Raw genomic sequence first — 24,369 nt, 5'->3', positions numbered from 1 at the left:
TCAGTACATTGACTGAGTGAGGGCCGACAGATCGTCGGTAAGATCAAGTGGACTTGACCGCTTTTAAGCAATACCCCCATGAGCCTTGACGGGATTCGAACCCTTGTCGGTAGCAAGTCATGTCATGCCCCTCCTCCAACTCCAGCGGAAGGGTATCCCTCACCTGAGTATTGACAACGAGATGTTTCTTCCAAGCAGTATTGTTGTGATGAGCGGTAAGGAAGGTACGAAACCGAAGGTTGGAACCTCGAGACATGAGGAGACTATCGAGCAAGGATGGTCAACAAGCTGTCCCAAAGGAGTTGATAGCACATACCTCGTCCACGTGGGGCGTACAAAGAGGCCGTGGGATCTGGGCTGACTGTTGGAGCAGTCTATGGTGAAGACATCGTGGATGGCGTACTAGTCATACCTCAAGGGTAAGTGGAATGAGGCAAGTTGTCGTTGTTGTTGATGATGCAAGTGGTATTGATGGAGGTGATGGAGGTGACGATGATGATGTTGATGGTGGAGATGATGGACATGATGGACATGATCGAGATGATGATCGAGATGATGAGGGAAAGATGTGGAAGACTGGAGGATTGTATGGCCATGAACCAATGCAGGTGATGGAGGGCATTCGAAGACGGCTTGGGTTGAGCAGGATGATATGGAAGAATGAAGAAGAAGAATCGAGGAAGAAGAGGGAGAGCAGCATATTTAAGGAGTGGAAACTTGGGTGGGTGGGCGTCCTTCCTTGATAGGAGAGGGAAGCAACGTCGAGGAAGGAGCAAGAAAGAAGCAACACACTGGGTAGGTACACTAGGGAAGGAGCAAGAGGTAGTCGGCATCACGCATACAGCATGATATGATTGAGGTGACGAGGTTGCCAACGCGTCATAGGCAACACCTTCTCTGACGGCAGCTACGCTTACTGAGGAAGGCATTCCGTACATTGTAAGCTCGGCGGTGGGAAGAATCATCATCATGATACAAGAAAAGGCACAAAAGGCAGGAGCAGACGTGGAAATCTGCTAGACGTAGCAATCAAACAACAACTGTACAGTGCGAGGCTGAGCTGCGTGAAAGATATCGAGTTCCTCCTGCGTAGACGATCTTGTCGGCTTACAGCGGGTTTTGCAAGTGATATATCTGCTCTCATTTCCACGATCTCGCCTGTCCCTTCCGCCGACTCCTTTCGCTAAAAGACCTGGACATGCAAGTGGATGGAAGTCGACTAAACGTCAACAGTCGCTTTTCACAGACACGTTTTCCAACTCCTTCAAAATGTTCAGTTCGCCAACAGAAGACCCAGCAGCGTCTAGATTCCGATACCCTTCTTCGACGTTCCACCTCTTGTCTTCGACAGGCTTATGCAGCACCTCACAGGCGTGGCCCACCACAAGTAGTCCTGGAGGTCTTGACCCCCCCTCTTCAACCGCCTGACACACATACTCCAACGTAGAGCGGATCACTCTTTGATCGGGACAGCTTGCTCGTTCTATCACCGCACAAGGAGTGCTGGAAGGCCATAACCTGCGAGCATGCGGTGTTGTCGTCTCCGGATCGTCAGACACTCTTGTCAAGGTCTTGACCAAACTTTCCAGTCTATGCAAAGCCATCAGGAAAACCACCGTTTTACTCTTGCGATACGAGGGAGGCTCTGGAGCTGCGCCTTTTCGCCCGGTGCCGGTACAGATAACCACTTGGTCCGCCACAGCTCTGTGGGTGACAGGAATCTCTGCGAACATAGGTGCTGATAGAGCGCTTGTGATGCCCGGTATCACCCGGACTTCGTAGCCTCGTTCTCGGAAAAATGATAGCTCTTCAGCCCCACGGCCATACAAATATGGATCACCCTGTTTCAGGCGAAGTACATCTTTCCCTTGTTTCATTGCGTCCAGGCCAAGTTGCAGGAGCTCTTCTTGGGCAGCATCTGCATTTCCCGGGAACTTTCGCGCAATATGTACAGGTGTTCGGCGTGGGATCAGGTCAAGGATCTCGGCTGGTACGAGCTTGTCGGCAAGGATGAAATGGGCGCTCTCGATTGCATTTCGAGTGGCGACGGTCAATAACGATGGATGTCCGGGGCCAGACCCAGCGAGTGTGATGGTACCTTTCTTGGCCGGTAAAGCGGGAGCAAGGTCGCATGGCTCATTTGAGTCCGGTGCAGGCGGCTGTGCGGAGGCCTTGTACGCACCAAGGATTGCCGAGACATCCGCATCAGTGATCGCTGCAAGTCGACTCAATGGCCAATACTCGCAGATCTGAGAAAGCCATCTCATTCGGCGCGTTCGGAGAACTGCAGGGTCTCTGTCGTCCTCCTTCACGAGCGCGTTGAAGGTGTGTCTCTGACCGGCAGCTTCCTCATCTTCAACTTCGGCATCGGCCACGTCCGTAATGTTCTGCGATTTGTAATCCTCCTCCCATATCCGCCTACGCATTGTTCCTAGCCTTTCCACCGCCGGGCCAAACTTTGGTGGCAATGCAGAGGCGATTTCGCGCCGTATGCGGGAGGACAGTTTGCAGCCGTTGCCGGAGGTCGTAATCCCAATCTGTAAAGGCCCATCTGAGTAGGTGGATAGCAGGGTGAATGTGCAAAGTTGAGGAGCATCGACCACATTGACGGGTATGCGCATGCGCTTGCAGAGATGCGAAATGTGGATGCTTTCTGGTGCTTTGGAAGGCAATGTGACGAACACAGCATCGACATAACCATCCACCTCCTCTCTTCCGAGTGTACTCAGATCCTGCTCTTGAAAATCGCGCTGCACCCATTTTACTCGGCCATCCTCGATTGCTTTCGCCAATGTGAAGTGGACGTCGTCCGCTTCTGGACTCACGACCACAGGCCGAGCACCAACTTCGAGCGACTTGGCACATCTGGATGCTGCAAGTGGTCCAGAGCCCAGGACAAGATGCACATGGTCGACGCAGCTTTGCGCCGTCAAAAGGGCAGGAATAGTCATGGCGACAGCAGCGATGATTCGTGGCGTCCAAAAATAATTATTATGGGTGATAATCTCAATGAGTGTTCCGGGTCAGCACCTCAACGCCATGCCTATGCATACAAGAAAAGAAAGAAGAGAAGATTAAAGGTAGATAGACTGGAATTGGAAGATCACTCCATATCAGTGGCGCTGGCGAAGATGCTCGGAGAAAGGCAGATGAAGATCTGGAGAAACCACGCAGAAACAGAAAAAATGACAATGACGCGAGCTTGCAGGGATCGGCTTATCCTTATCGCTGGCCAATAACACCCTTCTATTCTCCAATATTGCGGGGCCGCGGAGCCTTGTCTGCGGGCGGTATCAACCATCGATACTGTTATAAATATGCCATACATGTATGATGTGGTGGAAGTACTTCAGAACCTCATCCCCCTCGACGCCCCCATCCCCCTCGACGCCAAGGTGCAATATTTCTGCCCGCCAGAATTCGTGGTTCATATATTATTCTCCCGAACTTGTACTCTGAAATTGACCGAATGTAGAGGCTCAGCTTGGTACTTGGTAATCTAGCCTTGTGGCTTAATCACATACAAGTATTTTGAGATTCCCCCTTGATAAGTACGTCTCTTTCAATAAGGGTTGTTGGTGGGAGGGGCCTCAATGGGCTTGAAAAAGCTGAGATATATCTCAGAATGGGAATCCGTCAAGACCGAGGCATGATCGGGCTCCTCTGCTGCAATCTTTTTGCCATTTTGAACCCTGGTGTTATGGAGGTGTTTTTGTTCGTGTAAGAGTGTGGCAGAATTGCTACTTGGCAGATGGCTTCACTGCGCAAGATCTGGCAGCCGTATCGGGCAAGGAAGAATCACCATTATTTGCTCAATTCCCAGCTACAGCCACATCAATGTCCTCGCCAGTCACAATGGGGCAAGCACTCTCTTCTTTGAGCCCATCAGACTTGACGTCGAAGTCTGCTCATTGAATGCCTTGCCTAACGTTTTGACCCATCGGTTTCTCAGCCTGGTCTTCTCCGCGGCAACATGTCGATATCCGCTTGCAAGCAGGAAGCTCATACCTCCGCGTCATCATCATCAAAACTGAGCGTCTTGCTCATGTATGGACCGTCGAGTGAGTATCCAAGGCGCTCATAGTAGCTTCTGACGCCAACGCCACTAATAACACTCAACTTCTCGCTGCCATGCTCGTCGCGAGCGATCCTCTCAGCTTCCTTCATTAACAGAGTTCCATACCCTTGGTGCTGGAATCTGCTCTTCTCTCGTCCATGAATAGGCACGGCAAGGCCGTAGACATGCAGTTCTCGGACGATACTGGTTGGTCGACCTGTGAGTTCTGGCCGGAAAGTGTACTCCTTTGTGCACTTCCGAAGTCTTAACATGCCAATCAAAATATCTTGCTTGGGATCCTCATAGGCTAGGAAGGTCTCCCAGCCATCGTTGGCCATATAGTCTCTGCGGACCAGTTCCACTTGCGACGGTCGGATTTTGTTCTTCACCTCGTTTATACCAACTTCTCGTGTTCGAATGTCTCGAGATGTGGTGCCAAAGTCTTTCATGCGGGAGAGGGCCAACTCCCTGAGGTTGCCATTTTCGACACCGGAGGTGACGAGGGGCATGGGAATGTCACGTTGGACTCGGTAGATCCTCGTCCAAGGCGGTACTAGAGCCAAAATTCGTGCGACCAAGTCGACCAGAGCATTGGGAGTATAGTTCTTGAATCGTCCTGTCCGCCAAAGTTCGTATAGGCCAGTACCTCGAATAACAAGTGTCGGGTAGATCTTCAGGCCATCCGTTCGGAAGTCTGGATTTTCGAAGTATTCTTCAAATTGGAAAATGTCGCGCTCCATACCAACATTAGGTAAATCGGGCATCATGTGTGAGACCACCTTGAACCCTGCGTCTTTGCAAAACTTGAATGACTCAACAACGGCTGCTACCGTGTGACCTCTGTTCGAGTCTCTTGCCACATCTTCGTACAGTGACTGCACACCCAGTTCGAGCCGAGTACAGCCATACCGAAGCATGTCAGATAGGTGGTCGATTTGGCCAAAATCCGGACGAGTCTCTATCGTCAAGCCGACGCACTTGATGCTGGACATTTCTCCAGCCGCAACCGCTTCATCGACGTTATCTGTCTGATATCCGGAGAGGGCGTTGTGCAATTGAGCAACGAAGTTGTCACGATATGCCTTGTCGAGAGACATGAACGTGCCACCCATAAGGATGAATTCAACTTTGTCAACGCTGTGTCCCAGAGATTTGAGTTGATCGATTCGTCCTCGTGCCTGCTCAAACGGGTCGTATCTGGCCCGGATGGCTCGCATAGACGTGGGTTCATATCCGGTGTAAGATTGTGTGGAGTATTCGAAGTCGGAATCTGGGCCACCAGGACAATACACGCAAGCGTGTCCTGTCCAAGCGATGTGAGGGCAGCGATGAGGTTTACTCATGACAGCAACTACCACAATACCGCTGGCACTTCGCACGGGCTTAGCAATCAGTCTCGGTAAGAGGGCCTTTTTATAGTTCTCAGGAACCGCCGCGAGGATGCCTGTCAACGGTGGCTGGGTACTGAGTCGGTGCTTTTTGGCGACGTCACCCCGTAAACGATTGAGGTTGATGTCTTTCTTCGGTTTGCTGTCATCGAAACTAGCCTCGTATTCTTGAATCAAGGCTCTGGCGATGTCGTTGCATGCCTGCATGAACCGCACATTCTCCGGTGCCAGATTTTCATGTTTTCCGGTCTTGACCTTTGTCCTGATCACCGTCTCGGTCGCCATGATGACATAGTCTTTCGGGTCGATATGGTGAGAACGAGGCGAGAGGATGTAAGTTTTCGAAGTCATAGAAATCTCGATATCACGTGGCGATTAGATAAGCTCTTGGCGTCATTCGCAACCAATTTGACGGCGTTCCCGTCATGACCTCAGACAATAACAACACCAACACCGACCGTGTTATTTCGAGCTTGCCTCCATTCAATCCAGCTGCTTAGTCCAAGGAATCAAACCTGGATCACGTTGTCTGATCTAGCAGATTGACGTCTTGATTATTGGCACAAAGCGCCGTGCGCGCCAAAGCCAGATGTGTGTCTCCGCAGTCGGTTTGGTTTTCAACCGAGCCGGGCCGGCTCTTGTGAAATCGGAGCCGCCGCAACAGACAATATGCATTATATGAGCCTCCAGACTCGCTATTGCTCTATGTAAGTATTCTGTTTGCACCTCGCTCGCGAATCGTTCTCTGCTCTTCATCGTGTCTTGTATTGCCAGCCATGACTACCAAACCCTCAAACTTGACCCTTTTCCGGGGGTGGCTTGAGAAGGGGAAATACACATGGTCGCCCTTCGTCACAAAGGTGGAATTTCGCTGTCGTCAAGCTGGACTTCCCTACACCGTCGAAGGTGGAGCCCCCAAATATGGACCAAAAGGCAAGATTCCTTATGTCGACCTCAGCCCGCTTCTGGCAGACGCCTCAGCAGGCCCATCTTTGTTTGGTGACTCGACTTTCATCATTCAACGGTTGCGAAGCATGGGCTATTTGCCAGACTTGAACGGCAATCTCGCCCCGGAGCAGCGCCTCCATGATCTTGCGGTTCGAGCTCTGTTGGAGGACAAGCTATATTTCTATCATGTCAGTACTTTTATTCACGAGACTTTTCGACAGGTACAAATACTGACATCTGGCAGACGCGCGAGAGATGGATCGATAATTTCTATGTACAGCGTGAAATGGCTTTGTCGTCTATGCCATATCCTCTCCGCGTCATGGTAGGCTACGTTATTCACCGAAGTATCACACAGACCTTGCATGGTCAGGGCGTCGGGCGGTTGAGCGACGAGGAGATTCGAGTACTCAAGACAGAAATCTGGCAGTCTTTTGACGATATGTTGAAAGAAAGATTCGGCCCAATGACGACTGAACAACCAGTGTGGTGCTTGGGTAACGCGGCGCCCACAGAGGCTGATGCCACACTCTTTGGCTTCATTGTTTCTGTGCTTGTCAGCGAAAGGTGTGCATTTTTCTCCACATTTACTGATCTGCTTACTCAAGTCGTGATTGCAGCGCACCGGACTCAAAGAAGCTTGTCAAGAGCTTCCCTCACGTCATTGAGTATGCAGACAGGATTCATGACCGCTACTTTCCCGATTATGAGAAATGGACGTGACGACCAGACCCGGTAGCAAGGTCTACTTCTCGGCAGCGTTCCTCATGACGGTCTCAGCACCCTGAGTCGCTCCCTGTTCCAATGGCGCTGCAACATCGGATGAAGGATCGATTGGAAACGTCCTGTGCAAGAGTCAGATGGGTGTATCAAGAGGAGACAGTCTGACTACCTTGGTAACGACACTGCCATCGCCAAGGGTGCTGCCTTTCCCAAACGTTATGCCAGGTAGCACGATAACATTTCCACCAAGCCAACAGTCGTCGCCGATAGTGATCGGCTTACCCAGCTCAGGACCTTCAGTGCCATTCCTCACGGCCAGATGGAGCGGGTGGCTGGCGGAGTGGAAGCTGCAATTCGGCCCTACGAGCGTCCTCGCGCCAATACCATCGGACAGGTATCGACGAAGGCGGAATTGACGTTGAGCTGCGATCCTTCACCAACGATGATATTGAAGCCGTACTCAGCTTGAATGGGTGCGCCTATCAACGGCTCCTTGACAGAATCTGGTCGTCGGCTTCAGGAGTGGACTGGACAGGTGGAAGGGGCCGCGTATCGTTGGTTATACTGTGTATGTATTGTCAAGAATATGTACAAGAGTAGCCGTGGGCTTCATACGCTCTCCATAATTCCACCTGGCGTCGACGAGTCAGGTCAGTAGAGGCGTTGAATCGGTTGGTGGCCTCTTTGCACAGATCTCGTGCAGCGATGAGTTCGGGAATGAAGGCGTGGTAGAGCTCGCCTCGTTGGGCTTTCTCCCATTCTGGATTCGTGATCATTCTGATTCTTAGTGTCAGAAGTTGCAGAACGAAAGAAAGGTGGCCTTGCTACCTCTGCCATACCACTACGTACTTCAGGTATCCACAAGGCAGCCAGAGGATTCAGCATCGTAGACCTAAGTATAGTTCGGATCGGGGAAACTTTGTTGCACAAGCCACGGTCCGTGAACAGGCGTCACGTCGCGGGAGAGTTGACGTGTGGAAGTTCACCTTAATATTGTTCTTCAAGTTATGCATCTCGCCTTGCCATCTCCTTGATTCACTCATTTTTTCTTTCAGGTAGCGAAAAGCATTATGCGTTTGTCGACCGTTGGATCTCGCTCCAAGCTCTGCATACTAGCTTCCTAATCTTGAGATCACAGAGGGAAAATGTCCGATTCCTCTGATTCAGGATCTCCAGGCATCGTTCACGAATTCCCACGCGATCGAATTGAACTTCACCAGCAAAATGGCGCGGCGGCATATCCGCCAACCTCGTACATACCCCCAGCTTACTTGCCTGGAGGGCGACGATCTCTCTCAGGCATCTCTATCCGGGCGTTTGCACTAGGAATCGCAGTGGGATCTTGCCTACTCCTAACGATAGAATTGCTCTATTGGGGCTACGGTCTATGGAGGGCGCCATGTTTCGTAGCCATCCTCGCACTGTTTCACTATCTGGAATTCGATATGACAGCCAGGTACAACCCTCCTGACGCTTCGATCTCGTCCTATCTGTTGCTGTCCAATGGAATGGCCTATGCAGCGGCTCATACGGCTGCGATGCTGGAACTGCTTACCCGACACTGGCTTCAGTCGGACTACAAGCCCCAATGGCTGACTCTCCCTTTCCATGCGCCCTCCGTCTTTCCAACAATACCGGCTACCCTGACCGTTGGTATTGGTTTGGCATCGGTGGTAGTCGGTCAGCTTGTTAGAAGTGCTGCCATGCGAGAAGCAAAGACCAGCTTCAACCACATCGTGCAGTGGACCAAGCGGGCAGACCATGTCCTGGTGACAGACGGTGTCTACAGCTTTTCTCGACATCCCGCCTACTTTGGCTTTTTCTGGTGGGGACTCGGGACGCAGGTACTGCTTGGGAACTGCACTTGCTTTGTTGCATATGCAGTTGTGCTGTGGAAATTCTTCAGTACCCGAATCAGGCGTGAGTGACCACGCCGTGCTTTTTGGAAATGGTCATTGCTGATATACAGATCCAGATGAAGAGCGTCACCTTGTCTCTTTCTTTGGCCAAAGTTATCTGGATTATCGCGAGCGCGTTCCTGTTCGGATCCCCTTCATTCCGTGAAGGATGTTGGAACATTGCAACCATGCTCAACCTTCGTCTGTCCTCTTCCTCTTCTGTGCCGGAGCCGTTGAGTCCGGCTTCGCTTTGGCGGTTGTCTCGACTGTTTCGATATTCACTGGGAGATATGGAGTGCTTGCAGCGTGTTCCAACCAAGGCACCTCAGCAGCCTCAATATTCTCCGTCACGAACTGCACCAGAGTCTCAAACTCTTGAGCGTTCTGTTCCAGACCAAGCACCCCGAGTCGTGGTTGGTTCAACGCTTGTGCTAGCTTCGCTTCAGACTGCTTAGACAATTCTACCAAACGGGCACGTGTGGTTTTGGGAGAGGAGGTTGCTAGCAGCAACGGTATCGTGGAGGTCATAATGTCGGGCAGGGTTTGTCGGCACGCAAATACGACTGAAAGTTTTGGGCCCGGGTGTGGTGGCTCTTCATTGCCTGTTTCCTGGGATAGTATGGCAGGCTTGCGGCTTTGAGCCAAAGACTCTAGCCTTCGCACTGTGCTGTTGAATCCTATGGTGAGGTGGTCGTAGATCTCGGGCATCCACTCTGGCATCGCCTCAGTGTGTATGATCTTCTTCGGCTTTCCAGCTCTTCCTTTGCCTTTTGACCGTGCAACATGCTCGCGTCTGAAATTGCCAATCGGTTGTAGGAGAGGTAATAGAAGGGCGAGGATGGCCTGTTCGTGGCCTGCAGATACATGCGGCCTGTTGGAAAATTAGTGTATGGTTCCGCGGGCGCCCACCTTGTAATAGCATGTGCAGAGAATTCGTGGGCAATAGTGTACCATTGATTGTCTGGATATGGCAGGGACAAAGCATGGATGGTTTTCTTTTGTTTGTCCATGTCGCATTTGTGGCCGTACGTGTAGAAGTAGTACACGATGGTAGAATCACTGCAGCGTGCCGATCATACAATTTGTGTAAGAAATGACGCTGGTGACGTGGATGGAAACGACGAGTAGCGGGTGCAGTAGCAATGGCTAGCTTATAGACATGGCGCCCCTCATTCGCGCGCCGCGACGCGTAGGAGTCAAGGGAACGGAAGGGTCTTTACCTAGGGAGGCTAGAAAGGCAAAGGTGACGGCCGACTTGAACTTTTTGCCCCATTCCGAACCATCCAAGTTACGGTTACCGTTGAACTGCAGCCTGGTCAAAACAATCAGACCTCACCACATACTCGCATTTCCTTAATCCATCCTCAACAGGTCCAGATCTGATCTCGCATCCAGCAAACTATCAACAGGATTATCCCAGTCTGCTACAAATTGCCCCTCGTCCGGCTGATTCACATTTGGTACCCGGAGCAAACAATTCACTTCCTGCCCCGCCTTTCAACCTATTCTCCCTTTGTCTCATACTACTAGTACTCTATCTAGACACCAGAGAAATGGCGCAGGCGGACATCTCTCCATCATTCACCTTTCGACTACGCAGCCACTGAGTCTCCAGCGCTGTATTGGCTGCCTCAAAAAAAGCAAATTCGGACCTCTCAGTCAGCCATCGCCCTGTTTGCCTGGTTCCTGGACGGTGGCCTTCTACAGCCGCGCCAAGACCTGTGACTGCCTGTACTATTCAACTTCCTGCTTCACTCACTCACCATTCAGTCTGAGTAACGTTCACCGCCTCTGATCCTTAGTTTGCGGTCTTACCGCGACTATCAGCGATCTCCAGATGCAATTTTTCTAATATGCCGTCCTCACTATCCGACCCTTCCACCCGCAATCGAAGCGACTCCAATGAAGGTTCTGAGTTGCCTGAGCACGAGCATAAGCGTCCAAGGCTGAGCGAGACTAAGCCTGATGGAACTCAGGTCATGTCCGATCTCCAGCAAACAGATGCCCTCTCCGCACCTTCCGTGGCAGCTATCGATGCAAACAACGGTAATGAGGAAACAAGTACACTTCAGACTCCACCACTGCCTCCTCGGTTCCTAAACTCCGCTGCCGTCATGTCGCCGACAAGCAAGGTCACGATTAACACTCGTCCGCTGTCTTCTCAGTCTGTTACACAGCCAATCACAGATGTTGGACAAAATGACAAGTCGTCCAATGCTGCTGCTGGCCATGGTCTGAGTGTATCTGGGGATGGAGCTCAAGATTCTAGACCGACATCACGTCCCGAGCCTCAACAAGCAGAAATTCCAGAAACCATATCCATCTCGTCCTCACCCAGCAAGAGCCCTGAGATCGAGATCGCAGAAATCGAAGACTATGACCAAGACCCTTCAGAGACAAGATGGACGGGCCGAGTCGGCGGGTTTGTGCGACCCTCACAAGTCAAGCTAATTCCATCTCACTATGTCCACCGCACATTTCCCTACGCGCAGGAACTGGTTGCAGGCGATTCCCGTCGCGCTCTTGCTCACATCGGTGATAAATTTCAACATACTGGTGCTCAGGACGGCGACAACTTTCGACAGGTCAAAAACTGGATGATGGAATTTGTGACAATCTGCCACGAGTTTCCATCGAGGCTCATTGAAGAAGATCGAGAATTCTGGCTTCGCCTTCCCGAGCTCGTGGAAGCCCTGCTGAGGAGAGACTCAGGTCCACCCGCCCAAGCACGAATGGAGGATCTTATCGACTTCTTTGTCACTTATGCTCGGATTGCGAAGATGCTGATGGATTATGATGTGCGGAACCTACAAATTCTCTCGTCTGAAGCCGACGCACGCAGCATGAAGAATTTCACCTTCATGTCTCAACCATATCTTCAACCGCTGGTATGGCTGCTCCAACCAACTGGAATCCCTTTCTACGATGCCCTTAGCCGGACAACCAACTTTGAGGTATCGGGGTTTCTTTCGCTGCTCATTGACAGATTGGGAAATCGTCGCACCGTGGCCTTGCTTCCGTCAATGTCGGCATTGTCCTGCGAGATATTCCCCTTGCTTTCCAGGAGAAGCGAACTCTTCAGATTGCTCAGTCAATTGATGCAGATCACCTCCTCAGTGATAGCACCGCTTGGGCCTCCGGCTAATGGCGAGGACTTATTCCACACTACGGCCTTCACACAGCTTGATGCCATTCGTGAAGACGCTGCAGACCTTATACTCAAGGTGGACAGTGCTGTACAGCAAGCAATCGTCAAGCAAGCTCCCTGGCTGAATCTTGAGACTGCTGGCAAGGTCATTGAGAGTCTGGGTCGACTGGTGGCGAAAATCGCTGTCGAGATCCCAAAGATCGGACAAGACATCATTGCCTCGGCTGGAGTAGGCTTTCTCGACGCCGATCTTACAGACCTCCCGAGCACCATGCCTCAAGCTTGGAAGTTCAAAACACTTCGAAAGTTTGTCATGAACGGACGGATGGAGTTGCGAGTATATGGTGTCGATGCCATGTCCACTGATCTTGTTCAAGTGTACCGCGAGCGCATCGACACCAAACCACCGCCGCACACAGCCGACCCTCTGGTACGGTTTCTGGTCAAGTTCATCAGAGAGAACCAACTTATTCGCTACCTTGTTGGTGTGGATTCTCACCCTCAAATCATTCGCCGAAGTCACAACGTGGTCGGGTTTCTATGTGTTTCCGGCACATACACAGAAGCTGACACGGACGATATCTGGCAAACTATCTCAAGCAGTCAAGACCCGAGAACGGTTCATGAGGTCTTCAACCTTATGTCGAACGTGAATGTCTATGACCTGGATGCACGTCATTATATCTGTCGGAAGCTTTCAGAGTATCCATTCGCCCGATTCGATGCCCATGTCTTACAATTCACGGTCAACCTCCTAGATAATATCAGGAATCAGATCGGTGTTTCGCTCCGAGAAGCAACTGACCCTATCACGCGTCGATTGTGTATCCGACTGTTACGAGAGGCATCAAGGAAAGAAAATGTAAGACTCGAACAAGCAACTCTCATTCGACGAGATCTACCCCGGCAACTCAGCCATGCCCTCTCGCTGGGCCTTGGCGAGCCTAGCTCGATCACTATTGACGACGAGGAGCTGAGTCAAATCATCAGTGAAGCTGCGGAGAACCTCAAATCTCACAGCGAGGATGCTACAGGCGATCTTATCGTTCTGCGTTGTGTGCTGCATGTTTTAGGCAGGGAGAAAGTGCCGGAACTCGTTGAAAAGTTCGACCTGACAGGTTTACTTGTGGCTGACTTCACCCACCTGCGGGACGAGTTCGACCTTTCCATGCAGAAAAACGAGTCGTTTTCATACTTTGAAGTTGCTTATGAAGTGCGATCCTGGCTCCTCAATTTCTTCATCGTGTTCCTGCCAGGGACATTCTCAGACGAGCTGGTGGAATCATTGTGGACTTCCTACTTCACCTCTCGACAGCTCCCTCCTTCGATTCGAGCCGGAGCATGGGACTCTCTAACGCACGCCTTAAAACTCAAGCATGCAAGGGATGGGAACCTTGTCGTGGACTCAATCATCGACAACTACTTGCAACGACTTGGTTCCCAGGACTATAACGAGAGGTTGTTGGAGTTTCTGAAGACATCTGTGGCTTACACCATCGCGCGCTCTTCAGACGCTCCTGTAGACTCGAATAATGTCGTTGTCCTACCAGGAATCGACAGAATCTGGCGAGTCATGTTGGAGGCCCCGCCCAATACTGTTGAAAACCAGGCAACGGATTTCATCATCGGACAATACTTGGATCATCAATTGATTACCAGCCGGTCGAAGGCTGTGGTAGATGCGACGCACTCCTGTCTCGTCGACCGTTGTGTGCAACAGGTGATCGCTTCTGCGTCGAAGCTGAAGTCATACAGCGACGGTACGATGAGTGGTGAAGATGAGCCTATGGTAATCATCGCATCTGACCAAGAGATACGTGCTGAAGAACTTCGCTTCGACCGATCACTCCTGTTTCTCAGGAAATTCCTCGAGGGAATGAAGGCACGGCCACGATACAGTCCTACTCCGGCACAACAAGCACAAGACTTGCCGGACTTCGCCAACAAGTTGGGTGATCCCATCGAAGTCAGTCTTCAGGTCTTTGGTAGCAAATACGTGACCTCAGACTTGCAGAAAGTCTCCATTGGTGCTGACAACACTGGGGATGAGCTGTGGAGGTACATTTCTGATGCTAGTGGCTTCACTCAATTTACGGTATACCATCTTGGTCGAGAGGCCGAGCTTGCCGGACAAACCGCCACACTGGTGGAACTGAAGGTCTCTTCAGGCCTTCTGATGATTCGGAAAACTGCCGACTCGCGAGAGAGTGTGCCCACGAATGCAGCGTGTGCTGCGACAACAGTGGACAACAAGATCATGCATCGTTTCGATGAGCTTTACGACCTTCTAGATGCTGATGAGCGTCTCTCGAGGGAAGTTTATGGTTTCTTGAGCCTCTTTCCGGCCCAGGTCGAACTCGTCCGTCTTGTCCGGTCAATGCAGGAATCGCCCATGGACTTGCTGGCTCCGAACAAGCCATACAAGTTGTTGTACTGTGCAAGAGCCCTTAGATCTTGTATTGAGGATGAGTCTTTCAGCGCCAGTCCCGATACGCAGTTCTTGGTCTACGGCATCCGAACAATCGTGACTATTTTACCGAGTCTGGACCTATCAAACCCCAACGATCCACTGCAGATGGCCATTGCTTGTAGTTTGATCGAAGCACTCCTCCTTGGATTCCGAGCAAAAGTACCATCGGAGACTTCACGCGAATTTATTGAGGATCATCAGGAGTTTTCGACTCAGACATTGCGACTTGTTCTCTTCACTCTCGGAAGCAAGCGCGACACCACGAACGAGGTTAGTGCAGCAGCAATGATCAAGTTGATCTTGGAAGCTTTCATAGAGGCTTGCCTGCATGATGACCGCGTCTGGGACCATGTTGATGAAAACAAGAACTTTACAGAACTGATTGTCCTTGCATTCATCATAGATGGTCGTATGGACGTGCGACGCTCGCTTCTTGAAGTTGTTGTTGGTTTGACAGGGGCGATTGGCACAAAGTTGCATCTCAAAATCAACAATCCGCGGGCTCCCCGGTCTCGATTTTCTGGTGAAGCTGTGGAAGCCTGTTTGTCACATCTTTGGACAGCGTTGGTGAAAGTCCTACCTCTCGCTTGTCAGCAATTCGAACAATGCAGTGAAGTTTGCGAAACTTTGCTTGCCATCATGAGGAGAGTGGGCAAATCATTCTCCGTCGAGTCTCTGCGCCAATATCTTCAGGAGTGGGGCACCATTCTCCTGCAACATGAGCATGTTGAAGTCGTCGGTCAACCGCCAAAGGATCATGTCGTCGCCTGTCTTACGAAGCTCTTGCTGGAATGCACCAGATGGCTGCGAAACAACAATGCTCTCCCTCCCAGTTATCGTCTCATTGATCACATCATCTCTCGTTTCTTATTCCCTCCTTTATCGCAAAGTGGAGAGGTCACGGAGGAGAATATGGTACTGCCCGTTTTGGATGGCACTGTGCGCGAAAGCCTTTACAACCTCGTGCTTGCACTGAGCCAAGGACCACAGGACATGGCCACCATTGTGACGAAGCTCAATGACGATTTGCTGCCTAGAGACTTCTTCGAGCCGATGTATACACACGAACGTCAAAGCCTCCGTTCAGAGGTTGGCTATGCAGGTCTACGCAATCTCTCCAATACGTGCTACCTCAACTCACTGTTCACGCATCTCTTTATGAATGTAGAGTTTCGTGCGTTCTTCTTGGACCCCGCGAACCTGGATGACTCGAATCAGAAATTGGTGCTCGAGCTTGCGAAAGTCTTTGCACACATGCAAAACTCATATGAGAAGTCCATCGACCCTTCTTTGGCGGTCGAAGCGATAACGACCTACGAAGGCGAGCAGATTGATGTCTCGGTGCAGATGGATGTTGATGAATTCTTCAACTTATTGTTCGACCGGTTGGAAGGACAAATTCCACCTGGGGTAAGAAACTCGTTCAAATCCATCTACGGCGGTCAATTGGTACAGCAAGTCAAATCTAAAGAATGTGAGCACATCTCCGAGAGACTGGAGCCGTTTTCAGCGGTGCAGGTGGAGATCAAGGGAAAACTCCGACTCGAAGACAGCCTCCGTGCATACGTTGAAGGAGAAGTGCTTCAAGGGGAGAACAAATACTCCTGCACGTCTTGTGGACGTCATGTCGATGCTGTAAAACGCGCATGTCTCAAAGAAGTCCCCAACAACATCATTTTCAACCTCAAACGCTTTGATTACGACATTATGACTGGGATGCGGGCGAAGATCAATGATGAGTTTCAGTTTCCCGACACTCTTGACATGGCACCATATACACTTGCGAGACTGAGTGACGAGTCAGAATCTGGAGAACCAGATTACTTCCAGCTGACCGGTGTTATCGTCCATTCTGGTACAGCTGACTCCGGACATTACTATTCTTTCATTCGCCAACGACCATCAATGAAATCGGTGCAAGAATCCTGGGTGCAATTCAACGATCAGGATGTGACCGTCTTTGATCCAAGCCAGATGCGGGACAATTGTTTCGGAGGAAGTTCTGACGCAGGTTTCTATCACCTGCCTAAATTCTACAGTGCATACATGCTCTTCTACCAAAGATCGTCGAGTATCCGGAAGATCGAAGAGCAATACCGACAACAGGACGCTGTCAATCCTATCCGCCTACCGCTTCCGTTCCGCATGGAGCAGTACATCGCTCAGCAAAACGAGCTTTTCTTGCGATCCTATTGTGCCCAGGACAGCTTCCACGCACACTTCATCCGCCAGTTGCTCGAGCGCTTGACGCAGGGAGCTGAAAATTGCAACGAGGATCACATTCTTGAATCTAGCACGATCGAGATGGTTCTGGAGTATGTGCGTCAGATCTCTTCTCGGTGGAAAGAACTACCTGCGGTCGAAGACACTGTCAAACTGCTTGCGCAATACTCGGAGAAATGTGTGGAGTGTGCCAAAGTCATTGCGAACTGGTTCACCCTGCCACGCGTTCTCGAAGATGTCCTTGTCCGGAGTCCTTACCAAGTGGTGAGAAAGTCCTTTGCCTACTTGTTCTCGGTAGTCTTTACGCAGCTACACATGGTTAAATCCTCCATGAACGCAGAAGACGATGAATATCTGCAGTTGATGAACGATTACAGTCGCTGCCTTCGAGAGGCTGTGCTTCAGCTGGCCAAGTTGTGGGACATGGTCACAAAGAGTGGCCGATGTTGGACCGAATACTTCGGCGTGCTGAACAACATTCAAGCTCTTGGGGACGATGAGGTGACTTTTTTGCTGGACGAAGAATATCTCGAAAAGTGCATCGACATTGTTATGATCCACTTGAACAACACCGACTTTCCGCCCCCAAGGAGATTGAAGGTACGGTACGGTGCCTACTTGAATGCGAGGGAGAAAAATCGACCTTTCAACCATGGCGCTCTGATGGGGTTCCTGGTCAGTCTGATCTTGCGAGTCGATCTCCACCACATCCCAGATGGAGACTACCGCCTCTCTGACAAAAAGATTGGCTTGACTTTGAGTGAGCTTGATGTTCTTGGTCTATCAAAATTACCGGCAAACTTGGAGTGGATTCGACGCCTGATTGCTGGACGTCACAATGAGTCGGCAGTTGTCGAACTTGTCACCTACTTTGCCAATGACCGAAAACTAGCCGGGCCGCTAGGAGATATACTCTTGAAAGGTCTGAACGATAGGATGATCAACATTGCCACCAGCTTCCTCGGTCCTGCATTGGTCTTTAGCGCCAATTGTCGGTCGGAAAACCAGATAGTTGACCTCGTTCAAGCTGCGCTCGACAGCATTCAGACAGTGGGCGTTGAGTACGGGCGCGAATATTTCGAGTTTGTTGATGCAATGCTGAAGCTGGAAAATCCGTTCATTGGTGCCGAGGCCGGTTTTCTGCAAGAGCATGTCCTGTCGACCTTGCCTCGTTGGGCACCTACATTCATTCTGGCGCCTGTTGATGCTCAAACCAACATACGGCCAGCGACGGTGGACCTGTTGAGGAGACTCTTGTTCAATCCCCTTCAAAGAGCTGAAACTGCAGATCCCCAGTTATACCGACAGTTGCGAGCAATTGTTCAGGAACTTGCGACCGACGCACAAGAGTATGCAAAATCGAACTTTCTGCGCAGAGGCAATTCCAAGTTCCAGCCTGGGCAAGTCAATCAATTTATTGATGTAGTAGAGGCTTGTGTGGACTTCTTCGACACCGACGATCATCTGGAGGCAGAAAAGGTTCGCACCATCCGAAACACGATGTCTGCACTACGAACAAAAGCGGAGGCTGCGGTTGAGACATTGAGCCCCGACTGGCAGGAAAACAGTAGTGAGTTGGCCGAGCTCAGCACGGAGGATTATGATGAACTCAGTCCGTAGTAAGTCCCACAGGAGAGCGCGGTTTGGCGTTGAGGTGAGGAATCACTATTAATGAATGAACACCATAATGTGGAAGGTGTTGGGATTGGTTGCCCAAGTCAGAATCAGGCAATGGGCAGGGAAGAAAGGCGTTTTCAGGATTCACGAAGCAGCAGGAGCTGCACTTACGGAGACACGAAGGCATGATTACATGAACGACTATTGCGAGTCAGCGGAAGGAACACAGATGGTGAGGAAGAATAGCGTCCATCATCTGCCTCAGATTCAAGGGCAGCTTAGCTATCGTCAACGGAGGAATCTGACGATGCAAGAGTGCATGTGTTCTTCCTCAGGAAAGCTTCGGCACGAACCTACTTTGATGACAACTGCACCTGGCATCTATGTTCATTTTCCGTTGCTCCCTCGTTAATACCTCTCGCTCCCCTTCCCACGTGAATTCGAATGGCCATGGCCGAGCGCTCCCTGTTCAGTGTCGCGTACTGTTCCATGCTTTCCAGGATCGTCTTTGGACCACAGAGCCTTGATCGTATATGTCGAGGACACTGACTCACGGACAAATGAGAGCTGAGATTCCACAAGGCGTCCGTGTGGAAACCCCCGAAAGTACTAAGATTACTTGCCTGGCCCCCAATAACTACAGTATCCTGTCTTAGGCGTTCCTGGTGCTCTTATCATCGACTGGCGGACCACCACGGCCACTTCGAAAATAAAATCTTTGCTGCGTCTTTGACGGGCATCAAAACTCAAGTCCAGTCCAGTCCAGCCCAGCTGAAAACATGGACCTGCAGGCCACGCGTGCAGGCGCTGGATGCCTAACCCCCGGTGTGACGCTATTCTGCATGTCTTTCATCAACCGAGGCCATACAACAACTCATCTTCTACAGCAGTAAGCAAGCCTCTCAGCCCTATTGCCGGTACAACTAGCCATGATGGCTAAGGGCCCAGAAGGCGCAGCAACCCTTGACATTTTCCTTCAGCTCGGATGCCAATCACTGCTCATCAGTGCAGAATGGCCAGGATGCTGAACACGAGTACTGCACATAACTTCAAGACCAAAGGTTTGGATGAGGTGAGGCGCCCAGGACCTTTTCTGCATATCCACGAGCTGTTGTGCTCAACGCTCGTATCAGTTTCTACTTCCGATGCAGACCAGACGTTGGTGAAATAGTGGGCGTTCTGATAAAGCCTCTGATCTAAACCCAGGCTTCACGCTTCAATCCTGCATTTGCAGTGTACTTAACAGCTTGTGAAAGCTTACTCGAGGAAGTCGCTATTACACTCAAGCATACAACGTACAGTCTCACACCAAGATGGCTTTCAATACGCTCGCCAAAGCCCTTGCGGCATCTTTGTTCTTGTCAGCAACTGTCCTGGCCAGCGATGTCGCCAACTCGTCGCAGAATGTCGTCCCCAACACTATGGACCACGAGAGCATCGACCCGTCGCAAGTAGCGCACTACAAGAGTCTGTTCGATGAGCTGGCGCAGGCCCCAATGACCACGCCAGCCACGCAGGTCGATCCAGCAGTCTTGGACACTTACTTCAAATGGACCGATGTCGTCGACGTTTCAGACAGCACCGAGACGTGCTCTCAGGCATGCTTTGCCTGCGCAGCAGGGTGCAGCCCAGCCTGCTGTGTTGGCCGAGGCAGACCGGAACCACTGATCCCACCGATTCCATCGGATCCAGATTCGGGTACAGGTACGAACAGTGGTCGGAGCGGTGGTATCCTCCCTTCTCCTCTGGCGTGTCCCTGCACCTGTGGCGTCGGTTGCCCTGTGGCCATCCAGGACGTTTGCTGTGTGGGAGGTGGATCGAAGGACGCCGCTGCCGCCGACCAGCAAAAACCGCTAGGAGGTGGCGCGACAGCTCACGAGGACATTGGGGGTAAACCGCAGGCTTGCCCGTGTACCTGTGGCGTCGGCTGTCCTGTGTACATCCAGGACGTATGCTGCGTCGGTGGTGGCTCGAAGGCGGAAGAGAAAGAAGGTCCAAGTCATGGTCTCGTCATGCAGACCACCTCAGGAGATCCCGTGTCGGTGCTCGCGGCAGTCAATCTGACGGTCGAACAGAGTTTCATCACGCTAGATCTTGTGAGAGGTCTGGAGAGAACCGGCGAGATCGAGTATGTCAAGAAGGTCGGTGCTCACGGGCATTTTGAGGTTGTGCTGGACGTGGTTGCGGGTGAGAAGACTGTCAAGCAGGCTTTCCAGGTCATTGATGGGGCGAAGTTGTGGGAACGTGAACAGGTTCTGCTAGGACTGTTGTTCGTGGCGAGGTTCGAAGGGCTGAGTGTGAAGGAGGATGTGCATAAGGAAGTGGCGGGACTGTCCGTCTTGACGGGGACGAGGAATGAGTGATAGAAGACGAACATTGGCGGTGGAATCATGTGAATTGAGTGTCAACAGTGTAGGAGAAGGGGAAGACAAAGCAATAACATCGATCAACGTTAGTCCGAGCAGGACCTGGGCCCATAGGCCACCGTAAACCTATCTAGCCAACTGTCCTTCTGGAATACAATAGTTTGTCATGGCGTAAAGCTAGGAACTTTTCTTCTCATCTCTCATATCGAGGCATATAAAACTACAGTACAATCCACACACCTTGTCCAGCAAGGTCCCAGCCTCCTAGATCCCACAAGCCTTGCAAATGTCCACATGTGCACGTGGAATACAGCTTCTCACACCAAACTCTTCAGTACAAACCCATTCGCAGGCTCACCCTCAACAGCAACCCTGCTCGTCTCACTTCTGATCTTGTACTCATCGAATACGCGATGTCCGGCAGCGTCAACCTCGGTCGCCGTATTCTCTGTCACCACATCCCGGAACGCCTGTAGTCCCAGCGCGGACAGACTAAATCGAAACGCCACATCACGGACATCGACCTCGTCGAGAGCGCGGTAGGCCAGCACTGCACTCACGAGGCCAAACACGATATAAGCGAGGCACCCTGCCACCAAGATGGCGAGTGGCGCTTTCGGCACCTTGGCCACGAGTAACGGTGTGCGCACTTGTTCCTGCAAATTCATCCTGCTAGACAGAAACGGACCGATCACGCTCATGACGCGTATGGAGTAGAAATTGGCAAAGTCATCGGCCATGGATTGCGGGTCAGACTGCAGAGCGGACTGGAGGAGGTCGTCTGACAAGTCATTGTCGAACGCGGCGTAGCTGCCCGCTATATTGAACCCGTGAAAAATCTCGGCAAGAGTGCCATTTGGAGATGGAGTAAGTGAAGTGATGCGGGCGGTGGAATTGACCCATACGTAGTCAGCTTCGTAGGTCGCATATTGGCAGCGAAGGACAAAATCGAGGTTCTGTGTCGGACCTTGGTGAACGCCCGGATCGCCGGACATGTTGACGCCTGCTCGTTGAGCGCTCGAAATGACACGGGCGGCGACGCCGAGGTAGACGGGATTGATGAGCTGCGAGTCTTCGAGGACAGGACCGTTGACACCGGTACTGTCGTATGGGGTCTCGAGGTCTTGGTCCATGAAGAATGAGTATTGAAGGGCTGAGCCCGGTTTGAAGCCTAGTGGAGGCACATTGGAGTCGTCAAGCGCAACGCCTGTGTCGGTGAGGTTGGGTGCCATGCCGAGAACGCCGTAGAAGTTACCACTGCAGTTGAATTGGCTGTAGAGGTCTTCCGGGCCCCAAGTTTTCCACTGACACTCGGCGCTAATGGGCGTGCAGGTCGTGACGACTGCTGCGGTCGTGGCGCGGTAGTCCTGGTACGGAGAGACCTTGGCTGTTTGGGGAAGAAGAATTACGGCCATGCCATGTTCGCTTGTTGGAGGCTGGTTTGGTGCTAAAACGAGACTGACTTCGGAGATGTTGGATAGGTCATGCTCGAGAAAAGTGATTTCGTTTTGTCCCTGGTTGAAGGCGTAGTAATTTGACGCAGCCAGATCTGAGTTGCGTGAGCACGGGAGGCCGAAGTTCTCGGTGCGATTTAGGATGAGGCATTCTTCGGAGAGACCACGGCCGTAGGTGTGCATCTCCGAGACTGTTGAGACTTGGTCAAAGTTGATAGTGCTGGTTGTGTAATGCAGAGCCGTGTCGGCACCGAAAATGACCACGGCCAAAACTAGGGTCACTGTCATTGTGCGTGCAGCTCGACGTAGGACTGGTGGAATGACAATTCCATCGGTTCTTGAGTAGGAGAAATATCTTTTCAGTCTGCCTACTTCCGCTAAGCAGAGGCCAATAAGTAGGCTGTACTGGTAGGGAGTCGGTAGATCACGTTGTTCGGTACCCGACGAGGCGTGGAACATTGCTAGAGCACTTTGGAAGCTGGACAGATTCATGACAAAAGTTGCTAACAGTGGAGCAAGTGTTGATGCCCACGAGGCCACGAACGCGATCCTCGTCGCCGAAAAATGGACCAGCACAACAGCATAGTTACTCAGCGCATCAGAGTTGGATACTGCGGCGAACAAGCTGTCCTCTGATCTGACTCGGTAACCAAAGATCAATCCCAGTAGGCCGGCGACCAGAGCAGCCATCGGGAAGACAACGATGGCTGTGGGAAGAGCAATCGTCTTCCATAGTGTCATCCGAGGACACCTCGAGGCATGTCTGTCCATGGGAGTCGAATAGTACTTCTCCGTCGAAGGCCAGTCTCTCGATTGAGGGGACGATGAATCGTCGAGACTCGACACTTGAGCACCCTTGGATGTGTCGTAGGTGAACGTCGCCTGGGACCAGTCGCCATCTGAGGGTGTCTGAAGCTGACTGATATTGTCTTGGGAAGGAACATGAATGGGGACGCCATGTGCCATTTTCCCATGCCAGCGATCGGAAGGAGTCTGAGGCATACTGCTACTGCTAGATTGAGGGGACGAGGGATACCAGAATGGTTTGCCAGAGGGAGACATTGTTGTCTTGTCTGAGGACGCTGAAAAGACTGGAAGGATGTGTTCGCAATTACATTATCTAGGTACACGGCTCGCTTCATCCCATGGCTCGGCCGCTAGCTATGCAGGCAGCAAGCACATGTAAGGCGAGACCGTGAGTAGACGGATGTAGTTAGTAAAGCATGGTGGAGAAGCGATGGTTTTGCAGAACGCCATGATCGCGAGAGTTGCTGGTTGCCTTATTGCCACCTGAGAACGAATCGAAGAGGCTGGACAGTGGTCGAAATGCTGCAGATATGATTTACAGAGACTCACTCTGGACAATAATTGGTACGGGGCCTCGAAAATTCAGCTCAGCCGCAGGGGTAGGAGATCGGGAATGATTATCAAAAAGAAAAGATAGGAGAATATGCAAGTGACAGACTCGTCTCGTGTTTTGGACCTTGCGTTGAACCAGGTCGTCGGAATGGTGCAGGAGGGAATGAAGGCTAGAGAAGCAGTGCTGACATGCTGTATGTGCGGCTGGTTCTTTTGCTGTTTGTTAGCTTACGGCCCCCCACGGTGACACCGTCATGACACAGCTCCTCCAGGTATGCTCCATGATCCCGCCAAGAGAACAGACGGCTCGACCGTCTCATGTCGTCGGTGCCGTGGCACTACAGTGTCCCGCGTATCTGCAGCTTTCCTGACAACTACTGCTCACTGCCAGCCACGTAGGTTATCCAATTGCGCCCCCAAAAGTCCGACCCAATCTGATCAGCCGTGAAACGCAGGATGATGCCGCCTCTCAGCAACCACTTCGGACACCGACCTGTAAGATCAACGCTATGCCGATGTGACGCATTTTGATTATTCAGCTCTTCCAAAAGACTTAAGAAAGAGTTCTGAACATTAGCTTTGATATGCTTGCCCATTGCCTTTCGTGATGTGACCTTTCCAAAGAAAGTCCCAGATATGAGAAACAGAGTATGGCTTGCGTCCAGCATGGTTGAGATGCAGCTTTTGCATCTGCCCGACACTTGCAAACCATGCATAC

At 51.5% G+C, this 24,369-nt stretch overlaps 10 protein-coding genes across 10 annotated transcripts; 4 read left to right on the top strand and 6 right to left on the bottom strand.

Moving 5' to 3' along the window:
* Nucleotides 1–241: 241 nt before the first annotated feature.
* On the bottom strand, nucleotides 242–1,098 carry EDD37DRAFT_11458 (uncharacterized protein). Its single transcript, XM_062809259.1, has 2 exons — nucleotides 317–1,098; nucleotides 242–263 (listed from the first exon to the last, which is right to left on the bottom strand). The coding sequence occupies exon 1, from the start codon at nucleotides 969–971 to the stop codon at nucleotides 414–416; it is 558 nt and encodes a 185-aa protein (XP_062674425.1). The 5' UTR covers nucleotides 972–1,098; the 3' UTR covers nucleotides 242–263; nucleotides 317–413.
* Nucleotides 1,099–3,177, bottom strand: EDD37DRAFT_11437 (uroporphyrin-III C-methyltransferase). Its single transcript, XM_062809256.1, has one exon. It carries the CDS (start codon nucleotides 2,949–2,951, stop codon nucleotides 1,227–1,229), a length of 1,725 nt encoding a protein of 574 aa, XP_062674424.1. The 5' UTR covers nucleotides 2,952–3,177; the 3' UTR covers nucleotides 1,099–1,226.
* An 825-nt stretch (nucleotides 3,178–4,002) lies between these two features.
* On the bottom strand, nucleotides 4,003–5,730 carry EDD37DRAFT_644330 (elongator complex protein 3; the record flags this gene model as incomplete). The annotated part of the gene is made up of 1 exon (XM_062817497.1): nucleotides 4,003–5,730. One exon carries the CDS (start codon nucleotides 5,728–5,730, stop codon nucleotides 4,003–4,005), a length of 1,728 nt encoding a protein of 575 aa, XP_062674423.1.
* Nucleotides 5,731–6,106: 376 nt separating this feature from the next.
* EDD37DRAFT_11417 (uncharacterized protein) lies at nucleotides 6,107–7,405 on the top strand. Its single transcript, XM_062809253.1, has 3 exons — nucleotides 6,107–6,581; nucleotides 6,638–6,960; nucleotides 7,014–7,405. Exons 1-3 carry the CDS (start codon nucleotides 6,222–6,224, stop codon nucleotides 7,114–7,116), a joined length of 786 nt encoding a protein of 261 aa, XP_062674422.1. The 5' UTR covers nucleotides 6,107–6,221; the 3' UTR covers nucleotides 7,117–7,405.
* Nucleotides 7,139–7,892, bottom strand: EDD37DRAFT_644328 (uncharacterized protein; the record flags this gene model as incomplete). The annotated part of the gene is made up of 2 exons (XM_062817496.1): nucleotides 7,139–7,238; nucleotides 7,732–7,892. 2 exons carry the CDS (start codon nucleotides 7,890–7,892, stop codon nucleotides 7,139–7,141), a joined length of 261 nt encoding a protein of 86 aa, XP_062674421.1.
* A 237-nt stretch (nucleotides 7,893–8,129) lies between these two features.
* Nucleotides 8,130–9,193, top strand: EDD37DRAFT_11378 (protein-S-isoprenylcysteine O-methyltransferase). The gene is made up of 2 exons (XM_062809248.1): nucleotides 8,130–9,036; nucleotides 9,092–9,193. The coding sequence occupies exons 1-2, from the start codon at nucleotides 8,262–8,264 to the stop codon at nucleotides 9,178–9,180; spliced, it is 864 nt and encodes a 287-aa protein (XP_062674420.1). The 5' UTR covers nucleotides 8,130–8,261; the 3' UTR covers nucleotides 9,181–9,193.
* EDD37DRAFT_11391 (uncharacterized protein) lies at nucleotides 9,126–10,196 on the bottom strand. Its single transcript, XM_062809252.1, has 2 exons — nucleotides 9,966–10,196; nucleotides 9,126–9,885 (listed from the first exon to the last, which is right to left on the bottom strand). Exons 1-2 carry the CDS (start codon nucleotides 10,022–10,024, stop codon nucleotides 9,207–9,209), a joined length of 738 nt encoding a protein of 245 aa, XP_062674419.1. The 5' UTR covers nucleotides 10,025–10,196; the 3' UTR covers nucleotides 9,126–9,206.
* A 671-nt stretch (nucleotides 10,197–10,867) lies between these two features.
* Nucleotides 10,868–18,475, top strand: EDD37DRAFT_559378 (ubiquitin thiolesterase; the record flags this gene model as incomplete). Its single annotated transcript, XM_062813788.1, has 2 exons — nucleotides 10,868–11,182; nucleotides 11,222–18,475. The coding sequence occupies 2 exons, from the start codon at nucleotides 10,868–10,870 to the stop codon at nucleotides 18,473–18,475; spliced, it is 7,569 nt and encodes a 2,522-aa protein (XP_062674418.1).
* A 1,310-nt stretch (nucleotides 18,476–19,785) lies between these two features.
* EDD37DRAFT_644324 (uncharacterized protein) lies at nucleotides 19,786–20,835 on the top strand (the record flags this gene model as incomplete). Its single annotated transcript, XM_062817495.1, has 1 exon — nucleotides 19,786–20,835. One exon carries the CDS (start codon nucleotides 19,786–19,788, stop codon nucleotides 20,833–20,835), a length of 1,050 nt encoding a protein of 349 aa, XP_062674417.1.
* Nucleotides 20,836–21,155: 320 nt separating this feature from the next.
* On the bottom strand, nucleotides 21,156–23,258 carry EDD37DRAFT_557877 (uncharacterized protein; the record flags this gene model as incomplete). The annotated part of the gene is made up of 1 exon (XM_062813729.1): nucleotides 21,156–23,258. One exon carries the CDS (start codon nucleotides 23,256–23,258, stop codon nucleotides 21,156–21,158), a length of 2,103 nt encoding a protein of 700 aa, XP_062674416.1.
* Nucleotides 23,259–24,369: the final 1,111 nt, after the last annotated feature.

This window comes from Exophiala viscosa (assembly GCF_022695815.1).
Source record: "Exophiala viscosa unplaced genomic scaffold EDD37scaffold_1, whole genome shotgun sequence".
NCBI lineage: Eukaryota > Fungi > Ascomycota > Eurotiomycetes > Chaetothyriales > Herpotrichiellaceae > Exophiala > Exophiala viscosa.
This window is presented reverse-complemented; position numbering and strand designations above follow the sequence as displayed.

Coding starts and splice junctions, on each gene's coding strand:
- EDD37DRAFT_11458 (XM_062809259.1), bottom strand. CDS start 971: ATGATGATGATTCTTCCCACCGCCGAGCTTACAATGTACGGAATGCCT.
- EDD37DRAFT_11437 (XM_062809256.1), bottom strand. CDS start 2,951: ATGACTATTCCTGCCCTTTTGACGGCGCAAAGCTGCGTCGACCATGTG.
- EDD37DRAFT_11417 (XM_062809253.1), top strand. CDS start 6,222: ATGACTACCAAACCCTCAAACTTGACCCTTTTCCGGGGGTGGCTTGAG. Junction 6,582..6,637: donor ACAAGCTATATTTCTATCAT/GTCAGTACTTTT, acceptor GACATCTGGCAG/ACGCGCGAGAGATGGATCGA. Junction 6,961..7,013: donor TCTGTGCTTGTCAGCGAAAG/GTGTGCATTTTT, acceptor TCGTGATTGCAG/CGCACCGGACTCAAAGAAGC.
- EDD37DRAFT_11378 (XM_062809248.1), top strand. CDS start 8,262: ATGTCCGATTCCTCTGATTCAGGATCTCCAGGCATCGTTCACGAATTC. Junction 9,037..9,091: donor CTTCAGTACCCGAATCAGGC/GTGAGTGACCAC, acceptor ATACAGATCCAG/ATGAAGAGCGTCACCTTGTC.
- EDD37DRAFT_11391 (XM_062809252.1), bottom strand. CDS start 10,024: ATGGACAAACAAAAGAAAACCATCCATGCTTTGTCCCTGCCATATCCA. Junction 9,886..9,965: donor CCATATCCAGACAATCAATG/GTACACTATTGC, acceptor ATTTTCCAACAG/GCCGCATGTATCTGCAGGCC.